The 22,205-nt window shown below is 32.1% G+C and overlaps 5 protein-coding genes across 7 annotated transcripts in view; 3 read left to right on the top strand and 2 right to left on the bottom strand.

Moving 5' to 3' along the window:
- The window catches only part of LOC128183541 (cilia and flagella-associated protein 47-like), a 29,169-nt gene extending 27,578 nt beyond the window's left edge, over positions 1-1,591 (bottom strand). For all 3 annotated transcript variants that reach the window (XM_052852593.1, XM_052852595.1, XM_052852594.1), the window contains exons 1-5: positions 1,321-1,591; positions 1,067-1,221; positions 626-833; positions 445-491; positions 93-321 (exon numbers count right to left, since the gene is read on the bottom strand). In XM_052852593.1, the coding sequence (XP_052708553.1) occupies positions 93-321; positions 445-491; positions 626-833; positions 1,067-1,221; positions 1,321-1,470 (789 nt within the window). In that variant the 5' untranslated portion in view covers positions 1,471-1,591. The remainder of the gene's footprint in view (positions 1-92; positions 322-444; positions 492-625; positions 834-1,066; positions 1,222-1,320) is intronic.
- A 152-nt stretch (positions 1,592-1,743) lies between these two features.
- LOC128183542 (dnaJ homolog subfamily B member 13-like) lies at positions 1,744-4,340 on the top strand. The gene is made up of 7 exons (XM_052852596.1): positions 1,744-1,899; positions 2,220-2,326; positions 2,480-2,641; positions 2,763-2,920; positions 3,194-3,326; positions 3,443-3,614; positions 3,883-4,340. The coding sequence occupies exons 1-7, from the start codon at positions 1,832-1,834 to the stop codon at positions 4,034-4,036; spliced, it is 954 nt and encodes a 317-aa protein (XP_052708556.1). The 5' UTR covers positions 1,744-1,831; the 3' UTR covers positions 4,037-4,340.
- Positions 4,341-5,721: 1,381 nt separating this feature from the next.
- On the bottom strand, positions 5,722-7,591 carry LOC128184207 (cytochrome c oxidase copper chaperone-like). The gene is made up of 3 exons (XM_052853578.1): positions 7,401-7,591; positions 6,191-6,286; positions 5,722-5,913 (listed from the first exon to the last, which is right to left on the bottom strand). The coding sequence occupies exons 1-2, from the start codon at positions 7,508-7,510 to the stop codon at positions 6,202-6,204; spliced, it is 195 nt and encodes a 64-aa protein (XP_052709538.1). The 5' UTR covers positions 7,511-7,591; the 3' UTR covers positions 5,722-5,913; positions 6,191-6,201.
- Positions 7,592-7,669: 78 nt separating this feature from the next.
- Positions 7,670-10,363, top strand: LOC128184206 (transcription initiation factor TFIID subunit 13-like). The gene is made up of 4 exons (XM_052853577.1): positions 7,670-7,794; positions 7,946-8,012; positions 8,598-8,695; positions 9,873-10,363. The coding sequence occupies exons 1-4, from the start codon at positions 7,771-7,773 to the stop codon at positions 10,047-10,049; spliced, it is 366 nt and encodes a 121-aa protein (XP_052709537.1). The 5' UTR covers positions 7,670-7,770; the 3' UTR covers positions 10,050-10,363.
- Positions 10,364-12,180: 1,817 nt separating this feature from the next.
- The window catches only part of LOC128183290 (cleavage stimulation factor subunit 3-like), a 36,721-nt gene continuing 26,696 nt past the window's right edge, over positions 12,181-22,205 (top strand). Inside the window, exons 1-3 of the mRNA XM_052852241.1 lie at positions 12,181-12,426; positions 12,774-12,875; positions 13,245-13,340. Of these exons, the coding sequence (XP_052708201.1) occupies positions 12,385-12,426; positions 12,774-12,875; positions 13,245-13,340 (240 nt within the window). The 5' untranslated portion in view covers positions 12,181-12,384. The remainder of the gene's footprint in view (positions 12,427-12,773; positions 12,876-13,244; positions 13,341-22,205) is intronic.

Raw genomic sequence — 22,205 nt, 5'->3', positions numbered from 1 at the left:
AGTAGTAACTATTCATTTTATATATACTACACCTTCGAATTGTTTTTTAATATAAAAATATAACAAATACATCCATGATTAACACTGCTCACCATTTCTTGTGCAATAGCGTCCTCATCTAATACTGCAACAAAGTTGACAGGCTCTGGGCCGTTGTTAAACAAAATCGCGCATTCTGTCTTATCGGAGCCATAGTACGCCTCTCCAAACTGAACACAGCCCAGTTGTTCCTCTGTCTCAAGGGAGAGAACCTCTATTGCCCTGTCCACCAGAACTCCTCGGACATGTAATGATTTAGTGTCTTGTCCTTCTAGTTTTACTCTAAAATCCAACAGTTTCAAACATATTAAAACGAGTATATTCAAGCTTTGTTTGGTTAAATGATTATATTGCATTATGCTATTCTGATTTTTGAAAAAAATGATCAAATAAAAATAAACTTACTTGATTACTTCATCAATTTTTCCCGCTTCCTTTGTTACATACTCAACCTGAAAAAGGTGCAAAATCGTAAATATCAAATTTTTTTTTGAAATAAGAGTACCGATAAATATTAAATGATTACTGCTTAATGAATATGAGCAATGAAGACATTTTCTATAGCAGAGAGATCCTTTATATATACCTTGATTAACTGTACACTTTTGGGTGGTACAGATCCACTGCTTGGCATAATGGCAATGGGTTTATCACCAGAATATTTCAGTTTGAATTCTCCTGATTTGGAACCATGGTTGAAAAGGGATATTTCCTTTGATATGGTCTTACTGTTGGCCACTAAATTTCCAAAATATATCTCCTCCTCTATCTCTAACACAGGCTGGCATGGATAACTGGAAGAAATTTGAGGGTTAAGTTAATTAATAGTACAATAATATTCCGAACAATACAAGAAACATTAATTTTCTGCAGTTTATGTTCATGTCTGTCACCACTTCCCTGTCCAGACCAACATTTATCATTATGTTTCTTCAAATATAATAAAGCACTCCAATATGCTGATGGGGGAAAGGGAAGGAATATTTAAACTGATGATTGAACAAAATACATATTAACCCAGACTTACGCTATCAGAGGGATTTCGATGACATCCCCATCAATGGTGACTACAAGCCTGTCTTTGATTTCTTTTGGTTCAATTGTTTCAAATTCAACTACAGCTGGTACACATAAACCTGGTGCAATTGGCTTGTTGGGATTTTTCACTCGTAGTTGAAAATACTGTTGAATAACAGATATACAATTAAAGAATTTTTAATGCATATAAATATTATTTGCATAAAAAGTATATTCACTCTTCAATCATTCAGTATCATTTACCTTTGTTTTGGGTCCATAGAATCGAATGCTCTTGCTTGTTTTGCTAATATTTGACACCGTAACATTTAATTGATGCACATTATTTGGTTCTGTGTCGTAAAATTCGACAACAGGTGGGGATATCCTAACCCCTGAAACATCACCCTCCATGATGGAAATGCTTTCTATAGCATATGGCTATCACAATATTTTTAAACTTCCAGTGAAAAAGTGTTTCATATCATTTCGGCCATACTGTTTGACGCTGTTGCTCGGAGATTTCCAAACCCTCTAAACTAAGTGATATTTTCGTACAAAAAGATTTTGAAAGTCTGTGTTTCGAAGGAAACAAATTCATTAATTTACATTAACTTATTTTTATTACCCTAAATTTATTCAAAAGCAAGCTTCAACAAATTTAGATATTGACAAACTTATTTACGTAAATGACGCTCATTGTGTGTTGCTATCATGTTGCCATGTGATCCGCCATTACTGTAAACAAGTTAGAAAGAACGAAGAGATTGTAAACATGGGGGTTGATTACTACGATATCCTAAAGCTTACCAGAAGTGCAACCGATGCCGATATAAAGAAAAAGTAAGTTAAATTAAGTGATCTTTCATTTTTACTCTTTTTCCATGCTTCGAATGATTTTTTGGACATAAAGTTTACTCTTTCACTGGATACACTTAAAATGCTTTTGTCCTTAGTTGTTGTATTTAATCTCATGATTTTTTTCTGTAACTCTTACAATTAATTTCAAAACCTAGTGTAAAATATTGTGCTTGCAAAAGATTAAGTTCATAATTTTATTGCAAAAAGGTGTTCAAGTCATTTAATAAGCCATTAAGTGCAGTTTCACTATATATATTTGAAGATTTAAGGCTGTTAAAAATTTACATTTAAATAATTTGCAGCTACAGAAAACTTTCGCTGAAATATCACCCTGACCGAAATTCTGGGGATCAGGATGCCTTGGATAAATTCAAACAGTGTGCAGAAGCATATGATGTTTTGAGCGATCGTAAGTTTTGGTGTACAATGTATACACACAATTGTTAATGATAATTAAAACTTGGTTGGGAAAAGGAAAACAATTTGCGTTTATTATATTAACATAATTGTAAGTGGTATTTAAGTACTTTCTAATGATCAATTCCTAAATGTTTTCATTTAGCTCGGAAAAGGGCCACATATGACCAGTTTGGTGAAGAAGGTTTGAAAAATGGGGTGCCCCAGGGTAGCGGGGAAGCAGGGGCCTGGACGCAAGGATACACATTCCATGGAAATGCAGAAAAGGTGTTCAGGGATTTCTTTGGTGGTGATAATCCGTTCCAAGGTAAAGAAATCAGAAACACTGAGTTTAACACTCTTGTGAAATTTTGAGAAAGAGTAAACATTGATCAAAAGAAAGTTTGGTTCATTGATTTTAGTTTGAAATGTATGTTTCTTGTTGTCAGAATTCTATGATAGAGTGGATGGGGATCTTAGCATGGGCTTTGGTGGGCTACAAGGTAGAGGAAGAAAGAAGCAGGATCCACCTATAGAAAGAGACCTTGTCTTATCCCTAGAGGAGGTGTTCCATGGATGTACAAAGAAAATGAAAATCACAAGAAGGGTAGGAACATAGTTCTTTGTTGTATATATACACTTCACAAAGCTTTCTTCATTAAGTAAAATCTGAAGATCTAGATCAACTTAGCATTTTAGTCATGCAGTTTATTTATCTTTACCAATTCATTTCCAGATAACTAGAATGTCCATTTCATGTATTTTGCACAGATTTAATTGTTGTGCATATACATATATATACCATACTATACAAAGTATGCATGGTTTACTCAACTATTGATAATGGAAAATAATTTTACTGTAAAATGTTTATTAACAGGTTATGAATGAAGATGGTCACACATCCAGTATCAGAGAGAAAATCTTAACTATAACTGTCAAAAAAGGCTGGAAACCCGGAACAAAAATCACATTTCCAGAAGAAGGCGACCAGGGTCCAAATAATGTCCCAGGTAAGATACAGTCACTACAAAATTCAGAATTTGGGGATTTCTGGAGAAATACCAAAAACATCTATACCATATAAGTGCTCTTCAGTTTGTCTACAAAATCCGCATTTTGTTTGCAGCTGACATCGTATTTATTGTAAAAGACAAGCCCCATCCTCGTTTCCGCAGACAGGGAATCAATCTGATCCACACTGCCAAAGTTCCGCTCGGGAAAGCCCTGACAGGCTGCACAGTGGAGATTATCACTCTGGATGAGAGGGTGCTTCATATTCCCATCAATGATATCATCAAGTAGGTCAACATCTAAATATTTTTAAATGTGTTCTTTTTTGCTTACCAAGTCTTTTTGATGTCATAATTCAGACTAACAACTACCTTAAAATTGTGTTGTTAGAATTGGAATTAAATTCTAAATATCATAGATTATTGGGGGATGATATATTTTTTTGTCTTTTTTGTACAATATATTTCAATTCATAATCTGAATTTTGACATGGAAAATTTTTTAAAGTTTTATAAAAAAAATTTGTAATTTTTATGTAAATATTTTCACTTACAGGCCAGGATATACAAAAGTAGTCCCAGGTGAGGGAATGCCAGTGTCAGCTGATCCCACAAAGAAGGGAGATTTAGTGATAGAATTTGACATTGAATTCCCAACGTCCTTGACCCCCGACAGAAAGGACCTGATCAAAAAGGCGCTCCTCCATTAACTTATAGAGTTATTATCAATCTCTTCAAAACATCAGAAGCTGGACTTTATTGAACAAACTGGTTGTTTTTAATATTTATAAGTGCAAAATGTGAAATTGGATTGTTTTTATAAAGTCGTATATAGTGGATATTTAATATGTGATCAAGGAAATTAGTATCACACTTTTTCAAAGACATTTACAAACTATTTGTATAGCAGGTTTCTTTTTACTGTTATATGTTGTTTACAAATATTATTATTATGATCTTTGTACTTTACATGAAGTATACCAATCATGAAATAAAACTGTGATAAATATTTACTTTTGATTTAAAAGATTCTTTTTCTATATACATGTACATATATAACTATTGCAATTTATTAACATTTGAAAATGATGAATGACAAAAAAAGTATAGTATAAGACAGATTAGAACAAAAATTAAGGTCCAGAGATGAAACAGAGATTTGGTTTCACCTTCACCTAAAAAAAACTTGGTTCAAGGTCACATTATACCCTGTACCTACAGTAATTTTTTCGTTAAATCTGAGCCTGATTGGCACAAAGAGAGATCAAATATTGTCAAAACAAGGAATAAAAAATTTATGACCTTGAGATTAACCAGAGATTGGGTTCAAGGTCACTGATCACCCCTCACCTACTCTCATTCTATTGTTTGAGGAAAATTTGACTAAGAAGAGAGGAAAGTCTTGAAATGGATTTTAAACTGATCTGCTCTGATTAAAGGGTTTTAGCAGAAGTATGCTGTGACCATGACATTTATCTTAACCTAGAAACTTTGAATAAGGTCAATGTATATTCTTTACCTGCAGACTCTCAATAGATGAAGTACGAACCTAACTTGACCTAAATGGGAGAAAATTATGGTCTGGAAAAGGATTTACAGATAGTTCTGCTACGACAGCAACCAACTCTAAAAATGTGGCTCAAGGTCACTCCTTACTGCCTTCCTACAAGCAGTCTTTTGGTAAAGTCCTAGCAATTTTTGGAACAAGGAGAAATCAAATATGATCCAGACAAAGATTTTTCACAGAAGTTTGCTGGTTACCGGGGCAATGAGTTTTGTTCAATAGACTTGATTCAAGGTCACTGCATATCACTTCCCTATCTGCAGTCTATATTTAAGCATGAGCAAAGAAGAGAGAAAATAGTCCCAATATGGATTTAAAAGTGTTCTGCTAGGATACAATGGTTTTTCATGGATGTCTGCTATGACCTTGACCTATCAATGCAAAGACACTCTATAGGTGCAGTGAGAGCCAGATTAAGCAAAAAAGAGAAGAAAATATTGGTCTAAGAAAGGGTTTTAAATGTAGGTCTGCTTTGACCTATAAACTTTTCAAAATTCAAAATTCTACACTAGATTGCCTACACTTAATACAGATAGGAAATGTGCCTATCCTAAATGACTGCACAATCTGAGGTAGTTTGAGGATCCAAGGCCTCCTAAGAATGTGCAATAAATGTTTGGATTAATACAACTTTCAATGTACTAATTCTAAACATTATATTATACTGCATCTCAGTTTCGAACACTTACTCACTTGTCGCATTCACTCTTATTATGTATATAAAGATCAAAGAGTGTTTAATTGATACTCAGATACTCATCCAATTATTTCTAAACAAAGATTCATAGTTCATGTATAGTTTTTTGATAAAATGACAACAGACTCTTGTAACACTTTCTGAAAACACTTTATCTATGAATGTTATAAAAGAAAATCTCAAAAATGGGAGCACACACTAATAAATAAACACAACAATGCATTTAAAAAAGTCACTGATGATTAGTCACAAATCAATTGAGCACACACAGCACTGGGTCTTCTCTCACTCATCAAGGTTATAATAAAACTCTCCATTCAAACTTTCTGAAAGAAAAAAAGGACAATTTTGAATACTGTGAATACTGAATAAACATCTGCATTACATATGTTAAATTGCTAGAAATAACTCCTGTAAATTTTAAAATCTAGTATTTAATTGTTTGACTGTTGTTAATATGATGACATTAAAAGGCAGAATAAAGAAGTAGTACTCATGTAAAATACAGAATCAACAGTACTCACATATATGTACTGCTATAAGTTTAATTAATTTAACCTTTATTTACCTTCACAGAAATGCTATTTCAAGTAAGACAATTACCTTAGATCTTTTTATATCTTAAATCCCAATTTCCGTAAACACTCTTTGTGTGCTTCAATTGCTTCTTTGCAATTTTCTTCTCCATTTTCTAAAATGCTACAAAATAAGAACTTGAATTCAGACAAAAAATTACAATCAGATATCAGATGATACTGGTTTCAAACCCAAGACCCCTGAATCTCTTCTAGTCAGGGGCATTACCTACTAAATGTACCAAACTGGTCTGACCATCACAAAGCTAAGAAAATCAATATGATATCATTGAATAACCAACATTATTAGAAATATTATGAAGTCAATCTAATTAACATTAGACTTGTAAAACTGCTTCTTTTTGATACACTACACAAAATCTATCAATGCCCATTCCAATGTCATTTTAGAGGAACCTTGACCTTTTAAGAATGAATACCCATTTTGTTTCCAAATTAGATTTTCAAGCTTCAGTAAACAAATCTTTAAAAAAATTGCTCTATAGTTTTATCTCTTACAGCGCTAAAGCTCAGTCATCTAATTGATATCTTGTTAAGTATTTCCACCAAAATTATGTAAAGCTCAGTCATCTAATTTATATCTTGTTAAGTATTTCCACCAAAATTATGTAAAAATTTATTCAAATATCTTTTCTTTCATGAGTTATGCAATCAAAATAGCAAACTCAACACAGACACTTTGCAATGACTTTGTTCACTGGTACTATATGAGACATCCCCGGCATTTAGGTATGTCAATGAACTGGAATCTAATGTTTGAAATACCAGCTGTGATTTCGGCAGTAGTGACTTCATTGGCTAATCAAAAGGCAATCAGCCCCCATACAGGTTGTTGTTAGATCTTGTATTTATACAGTTTAACAAGTCCAATCTTAATTAAATATATAGTATAGATACATCAAACACTCAATTCACATGATTGTTTCAATGTGACCTGCTCTTAATGACAATATATAACAATCCAATTAATTAAAAATTCAATATTTTGATGGTGTGCATATAGATATTGAAATGAAAAAGTCGACACTATTAGCCTACATTTTACAGTCAATGCTCTCCCAAATGACAGCACTGTAAACAAATTCATTTAAAAATCTTGCAAAACTGGCATATTTTATTCCGAATAACAACATAAAGAGGTTACACAATCTTGATGTATTACAGAAACTGAAAGTAACTAAATTTAAATGTGATAGAAACAGATAATCAAGCCTTACCACTCATCTCTTATTTTTCTCGTTTCTGGACAAGCACAGCATGGTTTTAATTTTTTCTCTGGTTCACTTGAGCTCTCTTGTTTGCTCGGAGTTGATTCAGAAGAACCCATTGCGAATTTACAAATATTATGAAACTAGGACCAACGTGCGACCTTCGAAAGTGAAACCGGAAGTAAGAAAGGTTTAGCTAATATCAGACAGAAGAAAAGACAATTTAAACAGCATTATTTATAAATGTAGTCTCAAATTAGATTTCAAATAAACATAAAAAGTAATATATCATGGTATGGAAGTTATAAGGTCATTAATGGGTTTTTTATGTAAACGGGAAAAAATATTGAAGCTTTCCTGTTATTAGTGAATTTCCAAAATGGCCGAAGGTGGAGATTTTCAGGTAAAAATTTTAATATACTGCTGATAAACATGTTTTTATTGAGAGGCTAAAAAAAATTCACCTTTTATTGTAATATCTATATATCGGTTTTTGCATATATCTGAAAAGAACCAATATTTTTAAAATTTTGTTGTAAATTTTTTAATTTTAGTTTGATGAAGATGAAGTAGAAGATGATGCTCCTTTAGAAAAGAGAAAGAAAATATTTCTGAAGGAATGTATGTCATGATTTTTTGTCAAGAGATTAAAACAGCACATTATTTCATATCTGAAGAAACAAATTTGATTTTAAAGGATCAAGTATACCACTTAATAGGGGAACAGGGGCTTGTGTAGAAATAAGAAAAATCGTTTAAAAAAAGGGGTACCTAAGGAGGAAAATTACAAGGGAGAACGCAGTTTTGGATACCGCCTAGCTTCATCAGCTATTTTCTTATTGAAAGGATTTCAGCATCACAAGAAAAAGCAACATTTATCCGCTGTCAAATCATTCTCGACATGCATAGTCTTCTCTAAAGAGAGTTGGCCTCCAATATTGTAGTTGAAAATATTTGTTGGTTAGGTTTTATCTCACTTACTGTTTACTGAATCATGAAAAGATCTGTAACAGTGATAACATTATATTTTGCAGAATGCTGAGATATTATATCATGCGCATTGGAAAGTTTAGCTTAGTTCATTGAAAACAAATGATGGAACAGGAAGTGTTGTAAATACATAACTGTGAATTTGTAACACTGACTGTAATGAATCAGGGAATTTTAAAGATCTTTATAAACACTGATTGTGTTCTATTTTTTCAGTGCGCTGTATGATGTATGGATTTGGTGATGACAGGAACCCTTACACAGAGAGTGTGGAGCTGCTTGAAGATCTGGTGATTGAGTACATCACAGAAATGGTACAAAAAAGATGTGAATCATTGATTCTTTTATATCAATAGGGTTGTGCAATGATAACCAACTTTTGATGAATTCAGGTTTGATGACAAAAAATATTACATTGTGATACATTTTATCCATCTTCGCTAGCCAAGGGTTTTCGGTCCACTCTGCTCCCCATAAACCTTGGCGGATTTCATTACGAAAACTCGGTGACAAGCTCCGTTTTATGATTGGCTGCAGCTGCGAGTAGCTGATCCAATCGCAGCGCTGGTATATATAAACTTTAAAAGAATACGATAGTGTGATCTTTGGTAAAACATTCGGTGCTTTCAACAAGTTGAGACACAATTTCTCCAGTACAGTGCATCCCCAACGATGGTCTAACCAGGTCGCTTTAAAAACCTTTATATTTTACTGGGAATGAACATAGTTCTACAAACTTGACAAGGCTCGCGTGATAGCATGGGAAGTAAACATGGCCTGGCGAATGTAGAAGTTGCCTATCCCGTTAGTATATACGTTAATTCCTACTAATGATTTTTACTTTTAAGGGTTCAAAAAGCTGTGTTTTATTTAATTTCTTTGGTCCGCAATATTCAGGACAACGATACCTGGTTTTATGACATAAAAGTTTTAACATAAATCGGCGACTTTTTCACACCTGGTACAGGTCCTTACAAAACACTATGAATAAACATCCCGTGCTTTCCCTAGGTTATAACTTAATTTGTATTTAATAACATCGTTAATTACATGTATATTCCAATATTCGGTAGTCAACATGTTTTCAAGTTGTATTAATGCCGCAGTGTGTATATAACCCATTGTTTAATTCAATTAAAATGTAAATATGCAAGGGGCGCAACTCAAGTTGCTCGCTAGATAGCGCCACCACATCACCGAGTTTTCGTAATGAAATCCGCCAAGAGTTAATGGGGAACAGAGTGGACCGAAAACCCTTGGCTAGCGAAGATGCATTTTATCAGTTCTGATATGCTTGCAATATGCTTAAACTGCTCTAAATAAATATATTTTGAAACCTAAAAGCTAAGGTTTTTGAATTTTTCTTGACTAAATGATATTTTATGGCTAAAAAAAATTATATTTAATATTCAAGGTAGATCTGCTGGTTTTAAATTTGTCGACCATCCAGCCTCCTTAAGATTCAAGTACATGTATCTTCTTGTTTTGCAGACAAAAAAAGCAATGGATGTTGGTCGCCCAGGAAGGATATCTGTTGAAGACATCATCTTCCTGATTCGAAAAGACCCAAAGAAATATTCCCGCGTAAAAGAACTTCTGATGATGAATGAGGAACTGAGAAAAGCCAGAAAGGCCTTTGATGAAATTAAATATGCGACAACCAAATGAAAAGATGTCTCTCGATTCTTGAAGAAGAACATAGTTCCTTTAATTATGGAATTTGGTTCTAAAAGAGCATGGATGTTGTATGAACTTGCCTGGGCCTGTTTGTAATTTGATTTGTTTGGGTAGAAGATGAATATTCATGAAATTGACATATTTTAAAATGTTTACAAGCTGTTTATTACAGCAGTAAGCTTTTCTTTCATTGTTATTTTTTTAAAAACATATATCATCATTGAGAAAAGTAAACTGATATGAACTCTTTTTACTATTAAAGTAACATTTTATATAAAACAATTTAAATAAACGGATTTACCATTTTTGCAGTTTTTATTTAAATGCAGTGTGAATTGCACGTCACTTTTGCGTTGAAGTTTACCTTTTCTTCAATGCAAATTTTCAGCATTGCATACTAATAATTGAAATTAGGTCAGCTGTTATTTAAATGAATTCAATATATTGTACTTCAGTTATCTAACATGTCAGGGATCAGTTTTGTATTCCTTGCAATTTCTTGTTTATTCTGTTAGTTGGTTTATTTTATTAACACTGCAACTCCTCTTAAACTTCTGCTCAAAATTTCAGGCCCGAAATTAAAATATCATAAAAAATACTTTGTTTAAAAAACTACTCAAAATGAAGTTGCATGCATTTGCTATGAATACATTCAAAAAAGAGAGGGTAATTTCTCTCTCTCTCTCTCTCTCTCTCTCTCTCTCTCTCTCTCTCTCTCTCTCTCTCTCTCTCTCTCTCTCTCTCTCAGCTGTTGTACAGTATCAATGTCCATTTAGCTTATTTTCATATCGTTTATCCCCAACGCATAACTTTACAAATAAAGCCAAAACTTTCACAATATGCATAAAATTGATATAATAAACACAATAATTTAACCAATCTTAAAAAACATTCTTTTTTAAAATAAAACGTTACTACTACAGTATTTTAATGTATGCGAAACGTTTGCAATTTCTAAACCTACGACATGAGTTACAATGTACATGTAGCGCATTTCCAAATAAAACTTGACAAATTTTTATAACATTCTGTATATATTACCAAGTAACCTAAGTACCAATTTTTTTAAACATGTATTTTCCACTAGCTGAAATAAAAATAACGATACATAAAAAAATAAGTAAATCTATATTATAATCATACTACTGTGTTGGTAAAGCAGAGCGTTGATCTACAGATAAATTCAGAAAAATAAACTTTTAAATACAGAGTTACGCATATATACATGTATAATTTTACTTGTATGCTTATTTTCTGAATTTTGTCATTTACTCAAAATACTAGAACTGTTTAGTATATATCATTTTTAAACAGTACAATGGTTTAAAAGATTTCCCTTTGTTCTATACGATTCTTTTTTAGGACCGTAATTTGTTTTGGAGTATAAAAATATGCTAAATAATTGAAAAGGGTGTTCTACCTCTTGAATAACTTTGATATTTTTTTATTTATTATTTTGGTGAATTTTCATCAAATAAGATTTGCATTGCAGGTACATGTATATAAGGGAAAAAATCTATCATTTGGATAGGACTCAAACTCTAAAATAAAGGAAAAATATAAACATATATAGATTGATTAACATCATAATAAAATTTCTGATATTATATAACAGAAATTATTACCGATTTTATTCATATGTGAGGAGAATTTTTTATTAAAAACAGTCGATAATGATCGAAGCAAGGGAAGTTTATTAACATCAATTAAGTTAACGTTTTTTTTAAACGAACAATTTAAAGAAGAAAAAATTATGAAGGACTCAGTATAATTCCTTAACAGCCGATCACTGTATATGGTTAAAAGAAGAAGAAGGAAAGATCCCTTTCTCATCACAATATTCAATATCACAAAAGTAGCGCGTTTAAACGCAAAAGTTGCGCGTTATATTGTGCCGTAAAAGTTTTTTGTTTTGCTACTGAAATGACTTCATTGTGGGGTTTTTTTTTTCAAATTAAAATAATCAATTTATAGTTGGTCGAATATTTGGAATATTTTTTTTATTATTTCTAAGAATTAGAATTGCCTGCTTTTATGTCGATTTTTTAAAACTATCGATGAGTTATCGTTCGTTAAATATGGAAACTACCGATATTGCGCGGTGGCGCTACACGAGGTGCAATAATGGCGCTGTTAGGTTTACCATTTGAAACCGTGCCAAATATTGTGGAAATACTTGCAGTAATGTGAGCGCGATGACCATCAAATAAATCAATCTGCATTCTGGAGATTAAGTTGCTTGTTATTTGAGAGTTGTTTTTTGTTATTTTGATGCGCATGGTTGTTTTTTGATACATCGCGGTGTGTTTGGAAAGCTTCAGCCAAAATGTCGGCAGGTTCTAACGCCGGTGGCGTGCTGCCACCGGAGGTAAGAATGTCCTATTTTTTCTACTTAAATAATGAATTTATAAAAAAATGCTGAATAATGTAAGCAATAGGCGTGGTTGTATTTATGAAAGCGCGATAGTTAGAATTTCCTCGAAATTGAGTTGGACTGCACAATAACAACAATAAAGAAATAGATCTCTATTAAGAATTAATTTCATTATTGCCATTTCAAGAGTGATTTTTACCCCCAAAGAAGTATTGTGCAATATATATTCATATCAATGATATTTCAATGTATTATGAATTTCAAAACTAGGTAGCATTTTGTTGTCCTTTGATTAAGATTTGTACTTGAAAGTTGATGAAATATTTTAAATTTGCTTTTAGCAAATAGGTTACATCCCTGATAAGTTAAAGAAAGCAGATAAACGTATTGAAGCGTTCCCATACGACACTGAAGCATGGAGTGTCCTTATTCGAGATGCACAGGTAAGAGTGTTCATGTTGAATTTATGAAAATTTACTTATCTTTCTCTATACATCATGATATGTCTTTTCCATACATTCACATGCATGCAAAACTTTTAAAAAATTCACTTGCTGTAAATAAAATAAAGTTTCACAGCATTTTAACAGTGGTTTGCTTGCCCAAAACGTAACAAGACATGTTTAAGGCAATTATTAATCAATGGTGAGGCTTTGTTAAGCCTCACAAAATTTTGTCATTCCATATAAAAGTTGGTATACTATACAGTAAAGTTTTTAAATGTCAGGATATAAGTACAATGTATGTATAATATGATCATGCATTGATTTTATTGTATTTAAAAAGTCTGAAAAATGATCACTGTTTTGTAGATGAAACCCATCGAGATTGCCAGGCAGGTGTACGAGAGACTGGTCACGCAATTTCCCAATGCAGGCAAATACTGGAGGATTTATATAGAACAAGAGGTTTATTCAGCTATATTTCACTAATACGTAAACTATTTAACTTAAGATTGCTATGGGGAAAAATATTAAGGAAATCAATTTTTACCATTACATTTCAATTAATTGACAAATGAATTAATAGGTTTTGTCATATTGCCAATTTTCAATTTGATGAATTGTTTGCACTGGGCTGTAATAAGCCCGCACAGTATCTGTTTTGTGGTTTGGGGTACCTATAGTTGAAAGTTTTATAAAGTTTGGGGGTGCATGGAGTGGGGGGAGGGGGTGCAAAGAAAAATAAAACCAGACAGAAATTTTTTTCATGTGTACCCCAACCACGCAGACAGATACCGGTATTACTTTCTACATTGGTGTACCAATATTAATATTCATTCATGTAAATGCTTAGAGCTTTATAGAAGGTAAGAGGTTTTAGATTCTCTTACCTGATGTATTAGAAACTGTATATAAATTGCAGTGTTCTAAATATTTGTAATGAAGTTGAGCATATCACAATTATTTTTGTTTTTCATGCTCTGCATAAATCATTACAAAAGTTTGAAGTCTCTGGCTCTTTTGTGGTGTTTGTGTTATTTTCTTCCCTTGGTGCGAGTGGAAGTGCAAGAGAATGAATTTATAAATCATTTACATTATCGTAGGATTTAGTATTGTTAATTTTGAAAATCAAAATTATCGGCCTTGGATGCTAGTAAGTCTTGACATGAAGTCAATTTGAATTATACATTATGTAAAGTTAAACCATTTTCATGACTGCGTGGATATTTCCTGAAATTGATTAAAATGATAGCCAAATAATATGAATTGTCAATTTTGATGTGAAGTATTTGCAAACTGATATAAAATATGAAAAAAAACCTGAAAATAATACCGATAATAAAAAATAAATTTTCATAGGGGATGTACTTTTCTCTTTCCATACTTCAAAAAAGAAAACCCATATTGTCTGGAGTAAAAAAGTGCAATGAATACTGCTCATTAAAACTTCAACTGTAAGATCAATTTAAGTGATCAATTTGAGTGGTCAATGAAGATGAAGTTTTTCATAATATATTTAAAAGGAAAGAGGAATATTGCATATATTTGATATAACAGTGTTATGAATGAGGTATTTTAAACCAACTTTAATATTCATGTGTAAGAAGTTGCAAATGTCTATAGCTTTAATAAATTACCACTTGTTAATTGTGTAATAATTAAAGTCAAGTTATTGCTAATAAAAGTTGGTTTACAGTAATAAGTTGACAGATAAATAGGTCTTGGTTTTAGTAAACTGTTTAGATATGATCAATAAATATGTCTTTCCAGAACATTAGAGTTAATGCACTTTATACATATGGCCTTATAAAATCTTTGATTAGATCAATTACAGCAAGACAGTACTTCAAGTTTTAGTATTGTTTTATTGATAAGTACCGGAAGTGTGTGTGTATGTATGTGATGGGGGGGACTCCTTTGTACTAATTGTCAATTTGAATTATTTACTTTTTAGGCTATCACATTTGTAGATGTTTTGGGTAATGTTTAAATACAAATAAACATCCCAAAATTTATTCAAAGATGTATTTTTTGTCTTTTCTGCTGTGTTTGTTGTTCAATTTTTACACACAATACTGGTGAAACAGAATCAAGCATGCATGATAATGCATGCAATTGATTGCTCTTATATATACATGAACTCTAAAGAGATTTATCAAATTGATAGAGATGATGAAAATTTCAAGATATAATATTTTGAAACCAGATTTTATTGCGGTGGAATCTGCTATAAGATGCAAGGATTTGGAATTACTGGCCCCGCTGTCACCAACTTTCCTCAAGTCAATACTCAGGCTCAAGTCTGCACTTTGATTTAAAAAATTTATACACTCTACTTTTAAGGATTTGAGTTGAAGTTGAGGACCGAGTTAAGTGATTTGAAAATTTTTGTGACTGCGGGGTCAGATTGGCACAATACAGACTGATTTCAAACATCTGATAAACATGCACACTTTAAATACACACTTTCATGAATTCAACTTTATATGCAGTTATTGGCCATTGGAAATCAAATTTAAATTTATTGAATATTAAAAAAAAAATCTGTATTTTTAACTGGGTTTTCCAAAGGAAAAATCTGGTTATTAAAATGTGACAATGGCAGACTGGCGTTTGAGCGGATGGATGGCTGCTGAAAGGAATTTTGATTTCTGATAATTTAAGAAAAAAATACCAGCTGTTGGACTTTGTCATTTTTTGGCAAAATATTGCATTGAGGCCTATTGTATGGATAACTCCTTCTACAGTTTTCAAGACTGCAAGTTGTTGTTTTGCAGATTAATTGTGCATATATCAGAGGTGTGCATATTGCTAGGATTTTGATTTCTGATAATTTATGAAAAAATGCTCTCTGTTGAACTTAGTTATTTTTTGGCAAAAATATTGTACATGTACTAGTATATAGAGTACCCCATTTCTCTAGATAGGTAGTGTTCATCAATTCAGGGTTGACAAATGGTTTGTGGATACTGTTCACACAAAGGAAAACTTGGTTTGCTATCACATTGACAGCTTTTCTCTTGTTCAAAAACATTCTTCTCAAAAACCGTTTTGGCCAGTAAAGCTGAAACTTGCATGGAAGCTTCCTCAGGTACTTCATGATCCCAGGGGGTAGGGTGGGGCCACAATGAGGTTTAATTTTAACAAAAATGTAAAGAGAAAAATCTTCTCAAATACCAATTAGCCAGAAAAGTTTTAAATTGTTTGGAAGCATCCTCATGTAGTGTAGATTCAGTTTGATCACATCATGATCCCAAGAGGTAGGGTGGGGCCTCAATGGAGCATTGGATTTTAACATAAGACTATATAGAGAAAAATCTCAAAAACCACAAAGTCTGTAACTTGTGTGGAAGCATCCTCAGCTAATGTAGATTAAAGATAGTTCAAATCATTATCTTGGGGGTAGGGTGGGGCCACTATGGCACAGGGGAGAATTAGGTTTGGAATAAATAAAGAAAAACTTAACAACAGGAGCTCATGTTTAACCAAGAATATGTGTAGAAAAAATTGTTTAACCTAAAAATATGTGGAGAAAAATTTGAAACTCTTTTGAAACAATATATACTCTACTAAGTTGTCGAGATATTTTGCATTTGATACTTTGAAGACAGGCCAAAGCTTTACTAATCAGTTATCGCTATCGTTGCTCAGATGAGCAATGTGGCCCCTGGGCCTCAAATTAGAAATGCTATTAATAAAAGTAAAATTAGGGATACTATTTTTATTATGAGATACATTCAGACATTTTGAAATGATTGTATGTACCATTCTAGAATAAGTCATCGTGTGGAATTTTGTATTTTATGTGAAATCCACAGGTGTGTGTACATGTAGTTAATAATTGGTACCTATTATTTTAAATACTAGTACCTAATATTTCAAATTTTTATGAAAGAAGATGGCGCAACTGCCCATTCGGTTTAGTCATAAAATACAATTTCAAATTTAGCATTTTTTCAATTTGATATGTTGTAATACAGTTTACTAAAGGGTAATTTTTTACTTTATTCAGTTTGAAATATTTCAAAAAACGATAAGAAAAAAGCAATAAATCCTAATGTTTTAGTGGTATCGAACCCACAACCTAAAAACCCATGTTCTATAAAGTAACCTAATGTCTGGTGCTCTAACCACTGAGCCATTTCATTCACAACAAAGTGCATTGTTTAAAAGCTATAAGAGATATTGGCCATGATTTTTCGGACTTGTATTATTTTTCTAAAACGTTCAATTGCTGGGCTACAAAATGACATTTTTAAAGTACCGGTATAGTGGGTCATCTCTCACATTTTTAACCAGGTTTTCCAACAGAAAAATCCGGTTATTAAAATGGCGGGTGGGCGGGTGGCTGCCAAAAGGGTACCCTCATTGTACGGATAACTCCTCATACAGTTTTCAAGATAGGAAGTTGGTCTTTTGCAGATCAATTGTACATATATCAGAGGTGTGCATATTGCTAGGATTTTGATTTCATATAATTTATGAAAAAAATACCAGCTTTTGAACTTAGTCATTTTTTGGCAAAATATTGCATATAGGGTACCTTCATTGTACGGATAACTCCTCCTACAGTTCTCAAGATAGGAAGTTGTTCTTTTGCGGATCAATTGTACATATATTAGAGGTGTGCATATTGCTAGGATTTTGATTTCTGATATATTGTGAAAAAAATACCAGCTTTTGAACTTACGTCATTTTTTAGAAAAATATTGCATATAGGGTACCCTTATTGTACGGATAACTCCTCCTACAGTTCTCAAGATAAGAAGTTGTTCTATTGCGGATCAATTGTACATATATCAGAGGTGTGCATATTGCTAGGATTTTGATTTCTGATTATTTATGAAAAAAATACCAGCTTTTGAACTTAGTCTTTTTTTGGCAAAATATTGCATATAGGGTACTCCATTTCACTGGATACGGTTTGACATGGATTATGGGTACAGTTCACATAAAAGAAAACCCGGTTTGCTGTCACATTGACAGCTTTTCACTTGTTGTTGATTAAAATCAGTTTAAATTCCACTGAACCGCATTTAGACCATGACAAAAATATGAAGCTCAGACCCATTCTATAAAAGAAAAGGCATTGAAGTTATAAAAATGACACTATTTGGAGTTTTGACATGCATACACCAGTTTAAATCAACCTATTACAAGTATTAAACATATTTAAGGGTTACAAACCGATATTACATTTAATATATACTGTTTTTAATTATTTGTGAAAAAAAATTATCGGATTTGATGATATTTTAATCTTGCAGCATCTAATCATTACTCATATGGGCATTTTACACACCTTATTCACCCATCTTCTTTGTCCAAGCACAACAATAAAGGTGAAAATTAGCATGCGAAAAATAAAAATTGACTCTTTATTGTAAGATGGGTAGTAATTTCTCCACCAATCATGACTTAATGAAAAGTACCGTATAGTCCTTCATGTAATATCTCAATAGCTTAAACTAAAATGATGAATCCCTTAAAAAGAAAAACTACCAAATGGCTATCCTCAATAAATGAATAATGTGATATTGAGAAGAGTATTTTAGGGAGTTAAGTTTTAATTTATTCTGTTCAAATCATTTAATTCTTTATGATGCATAAAACAATGCTAAAAGTTACTCACAGTTGCAGATTTTTAAAAAAATAAATCTCTCTCTCTCTCTCTCTCTCTCTCTCTCTCTCTCTCTCTCTCTCTCTCTCTCTCTCCTGTTCCAAGAATACATTGAATTTTTAAAAAAGTAGATTAATTAAAAGTTTGTCATATTTTCAATTAATGCATGTACCAAAAAGTGATCCAAAACTAATACATGTACTAGTATCATGGAGATTAAATGTTCATAATCCTATTATATTACATATACATATTCACATGATATCATTTTATAGATTTATCTTCATTATACAACCCTATACATTTACTAATCTTATTATTTAATATACTAGTGGGTATTATGTAAAGGACTGTATGCAGGAGTTATTCAAGTGTTTAAGCCCCAAAAATTAAAATTATGAATAAAGCTTTGGTAAGATGTTTCATAAAATTTTTAAACATGTATAATATATGTTCTTAAAAATGGATTGTCTTATCGATGTCATAATAACTAGAAATATAATATAAAGATAATAATCTACAATAGTACATATTTATTATATAAGCCAAAAATATTGGTATTGCCTATCAATTTTTGAAGAGGAAACTTCACACGTATTCTTGCCCCAATACCAATTTATACAACAATATGCAAATTAATATGAACAATTAAATATGTGAAAGTCATTTTAAAGCAATATTGATTGTGCTCTACACTTTTTCTGATGAATATGAAGAAAACTGAGTAATATTTCATGTATATGAGAAATGGTAGGAAATGGTCCATTTACGTGGTCAAAGAAATGCGAAGAATGAATGATGTTGTAAAACTTTTTAAATATTTCAATCCTTATTAATTACCAACATACAGTTAAATTCGGTTATAGCGAAGCGCTAGGGACCAGTGGAATTATTTCGTTATATTCGTAATTCGTTATATCCGTATAACGGATAACGAATTCGTAATAATATCTATAGCGAATTCACTATATACATGTATTCTTTCACAAGACTATAATATTTGTTAATTGAGGCTTAAAATAAAAAAAATACATTACTTTGATACCTTAAATATTCAGATTGTGAATTAAAAAATATTGATGAAAATTAATTTATTCAAACTATTTTGTTAAATAGTAGTGCAAACTTTTTAAAGTGTAAAGAATTTTACGGGGAACTCAAAAAAACTTCACTATATCCAAGAATTCGCTATAACCGTGTTCGTACAAAATGAGTTTTACTGTATTTGGTTATCTATAATTCATTGAATTATCGATCTGTATGATATGATGATTTTTAAAAAAATTTAAAATTAATTTAGTTCTTTATTTGGTCATGAATGTATGCAATAAATGAAACATGCTAAAAATATGATGTACAATTTTTTTCTTAATTTCTTTTCAATTACGAATTTAACAACTACACCCTTCTTATGATATATGATGAAATTCTGGTGGATTTTTTTTTTTTTGGAAGGGGGGGGGGGCATGTAAGCCAATGTATATTATGTGCTTACCGGTATACACAATACAGTCAACTTTTATCAATTTCTGTATTCAGGCACATAGCATCAGGGGCCCCCCCCACTTTTTTGCACAGCCAAGATTTTTCTTAAATCTACATACACAAAATTGAATTAACACATGGAGTTGCCCCCCCCCCCCCCCCCCCCCACGGATTATGATTTTCAGGATTTTGGAGGAAAGTAACCTTTTCCCTTTTTTTTTTCTTGTCAAGATTTTTTGGATGAGTCTGGCACCCCCCCCCCCCCTTTCTGTGACGAAGTAAAAAATTGAATTGAAAATAAGGAAATAAACAGTGAAATTGAAGTGAAATTCCCCCCCCCCCCCCCCCCCCCCCCCCCGATGATTTTTAAAAAAATTTAAAATTAATTTAGTTCTTTATTTGGTCATGAATGTATGCAATAAATGAAACATGCTAAAAATATGATGTACAATTTTTTTCTTAATTTCTTTTCAATTACGAATTATAGATATGGTGCTATGTCTTAAATTACTTTCCTATTAATGAATGAGTGGTCATTGGAGGATGACAGAGGTCAACTTCTGTCCTCCAGTATATATAAGTGACACATTGTAAATTCCAATCTTCTGCTCTTTATGGCTATTTGCTCATGTGAGCAATGTGGTCCATGGGCCTCTTTGTTTTTATTAAATATTGAATCAGTTATTCAAATTATCAAGACTAAAGACAATTTTTTTTCTGATATGTGCTGTTTATTATAGTATATTTTACTATAAAGATGGTAGGGCAATTTGGTTTTAATTTTGGATAAAAACCAAGGGTATCTAAATTTTGGGGGAGAGCCATGTTATTTGTAGGATTCAATGGTAACAGATCTACTGACCTTTTAAGGTGACTTTAATGGAGGTAAAGGCCACAAGATAGAAAGGAATTACTAGGCCTATATCCAGCTCTAAAATTCAGATGTAAAAAGTGGAAGCTGAAACAAAACTTTATGAACTGAAACCATTTTTACTAACTTTCCAGATTAACGTAGATATTTAGTAGAATTGATATTATGAGCTCTTACAGAAAAATATATTTTTATGGATTAATTAGCTCTAACGTTTGAAATGAAGTTATCGTGGTGCAAGGTGACATGAAATAGGTCTGTGTGCTTGCTGAAGGGCGAAGGTGTATGATGCACACTCCATATTTTCTTACAATTCTCCTGAGTTCAGTTCTCTTTGCATGGAGTCGAGGTGAACAGAGAATATTATTATGTAGAAAAAAATATTGTGAAATGGTGTATCAATTTCTTACCTTCGTTGCTGGCGGCTCAGGCAACATTTCTTGATGTCTATGATCACTTTCTATGGTTATTACACTTTATGTATTTGCATTTTTTATATGATTTTAACCATAACCTAGCTCAAAGGGTTTTTAATAAATGTTGTTGATCATTGGTATTCTATAGAAAGTGCCTGCTTGAGAGGGCAACAGTTGAAATTGAACTATTGTCAACTGTCGCAAAGTGGAGGTTGTCAATGGTTTTCAAGGGGTGTAAATTTCAACTGTTACCCTCCAAAACAGGCACTATTAATTTTATTACTGTGGTTTCATCAATATTCATTGAATACCAATTTTCGAGGATTTCGTTGGTAAAGAATGTCTTAATTTTAAAGAAAACCTTGCTGCTTTTATATTTGACGTAAATTCTATGGGAACCGTACGCACATAATTTATGCGCATGTAACAATTCGTGATGATACCCATTGCCACATGTGTTGCTAACGCTGAGGGTAATAGAATGGATTATAAACTGTGTCTAAACCAATCAGATTTCAGTATTTAACCTGAAAGTATATTAAAATAATCTTATAGCAGACTATATGTTGCATTTGAACAGTTAACAGCCATTTATGTCACTCCTACATCTTTGAACGTCACTGAAATATATTTTTTTTTATTATATCTTTAGGAGATGACATCATTAGAGCTTCTTGACATTTAAAGTTAAACGGTTGTCTTTCACAGGTGTTAACTTTATTACATATCGGTTTGGCATTTCATCGAGAACAATGGCCTGATCTTTGGCACATACTTATAAATATTTTATGTACGGTACATATATATGCATATATGTATATATTATGTTAACTATTGTTATGTAATGCAAAGCATCTATAATGAGTACACCAGTCCACCCACAAAAGCTTCAATATTTTCTGGAATATACCTGTTGTAAGGAATTGGGCAACTTATAT

Source organism: Crassostrea angulata, chromosome 5 (genome assembly GCF_025612915.1).
Source record: "Crassostrea angulata isolate pt1a10 chromosome 5, ASM2561291v2, whole genome shotgun sequence".
Classification (NCBI taxonomy): Eukaryota; Metazoa; Mollusca; class Bivalvia; order Ostreida; family Ostreidae; genus Magallana; species Magallana angulata.
This window is presented reverse-complemented; position numbering and strand designations above follow the sequence as displayed.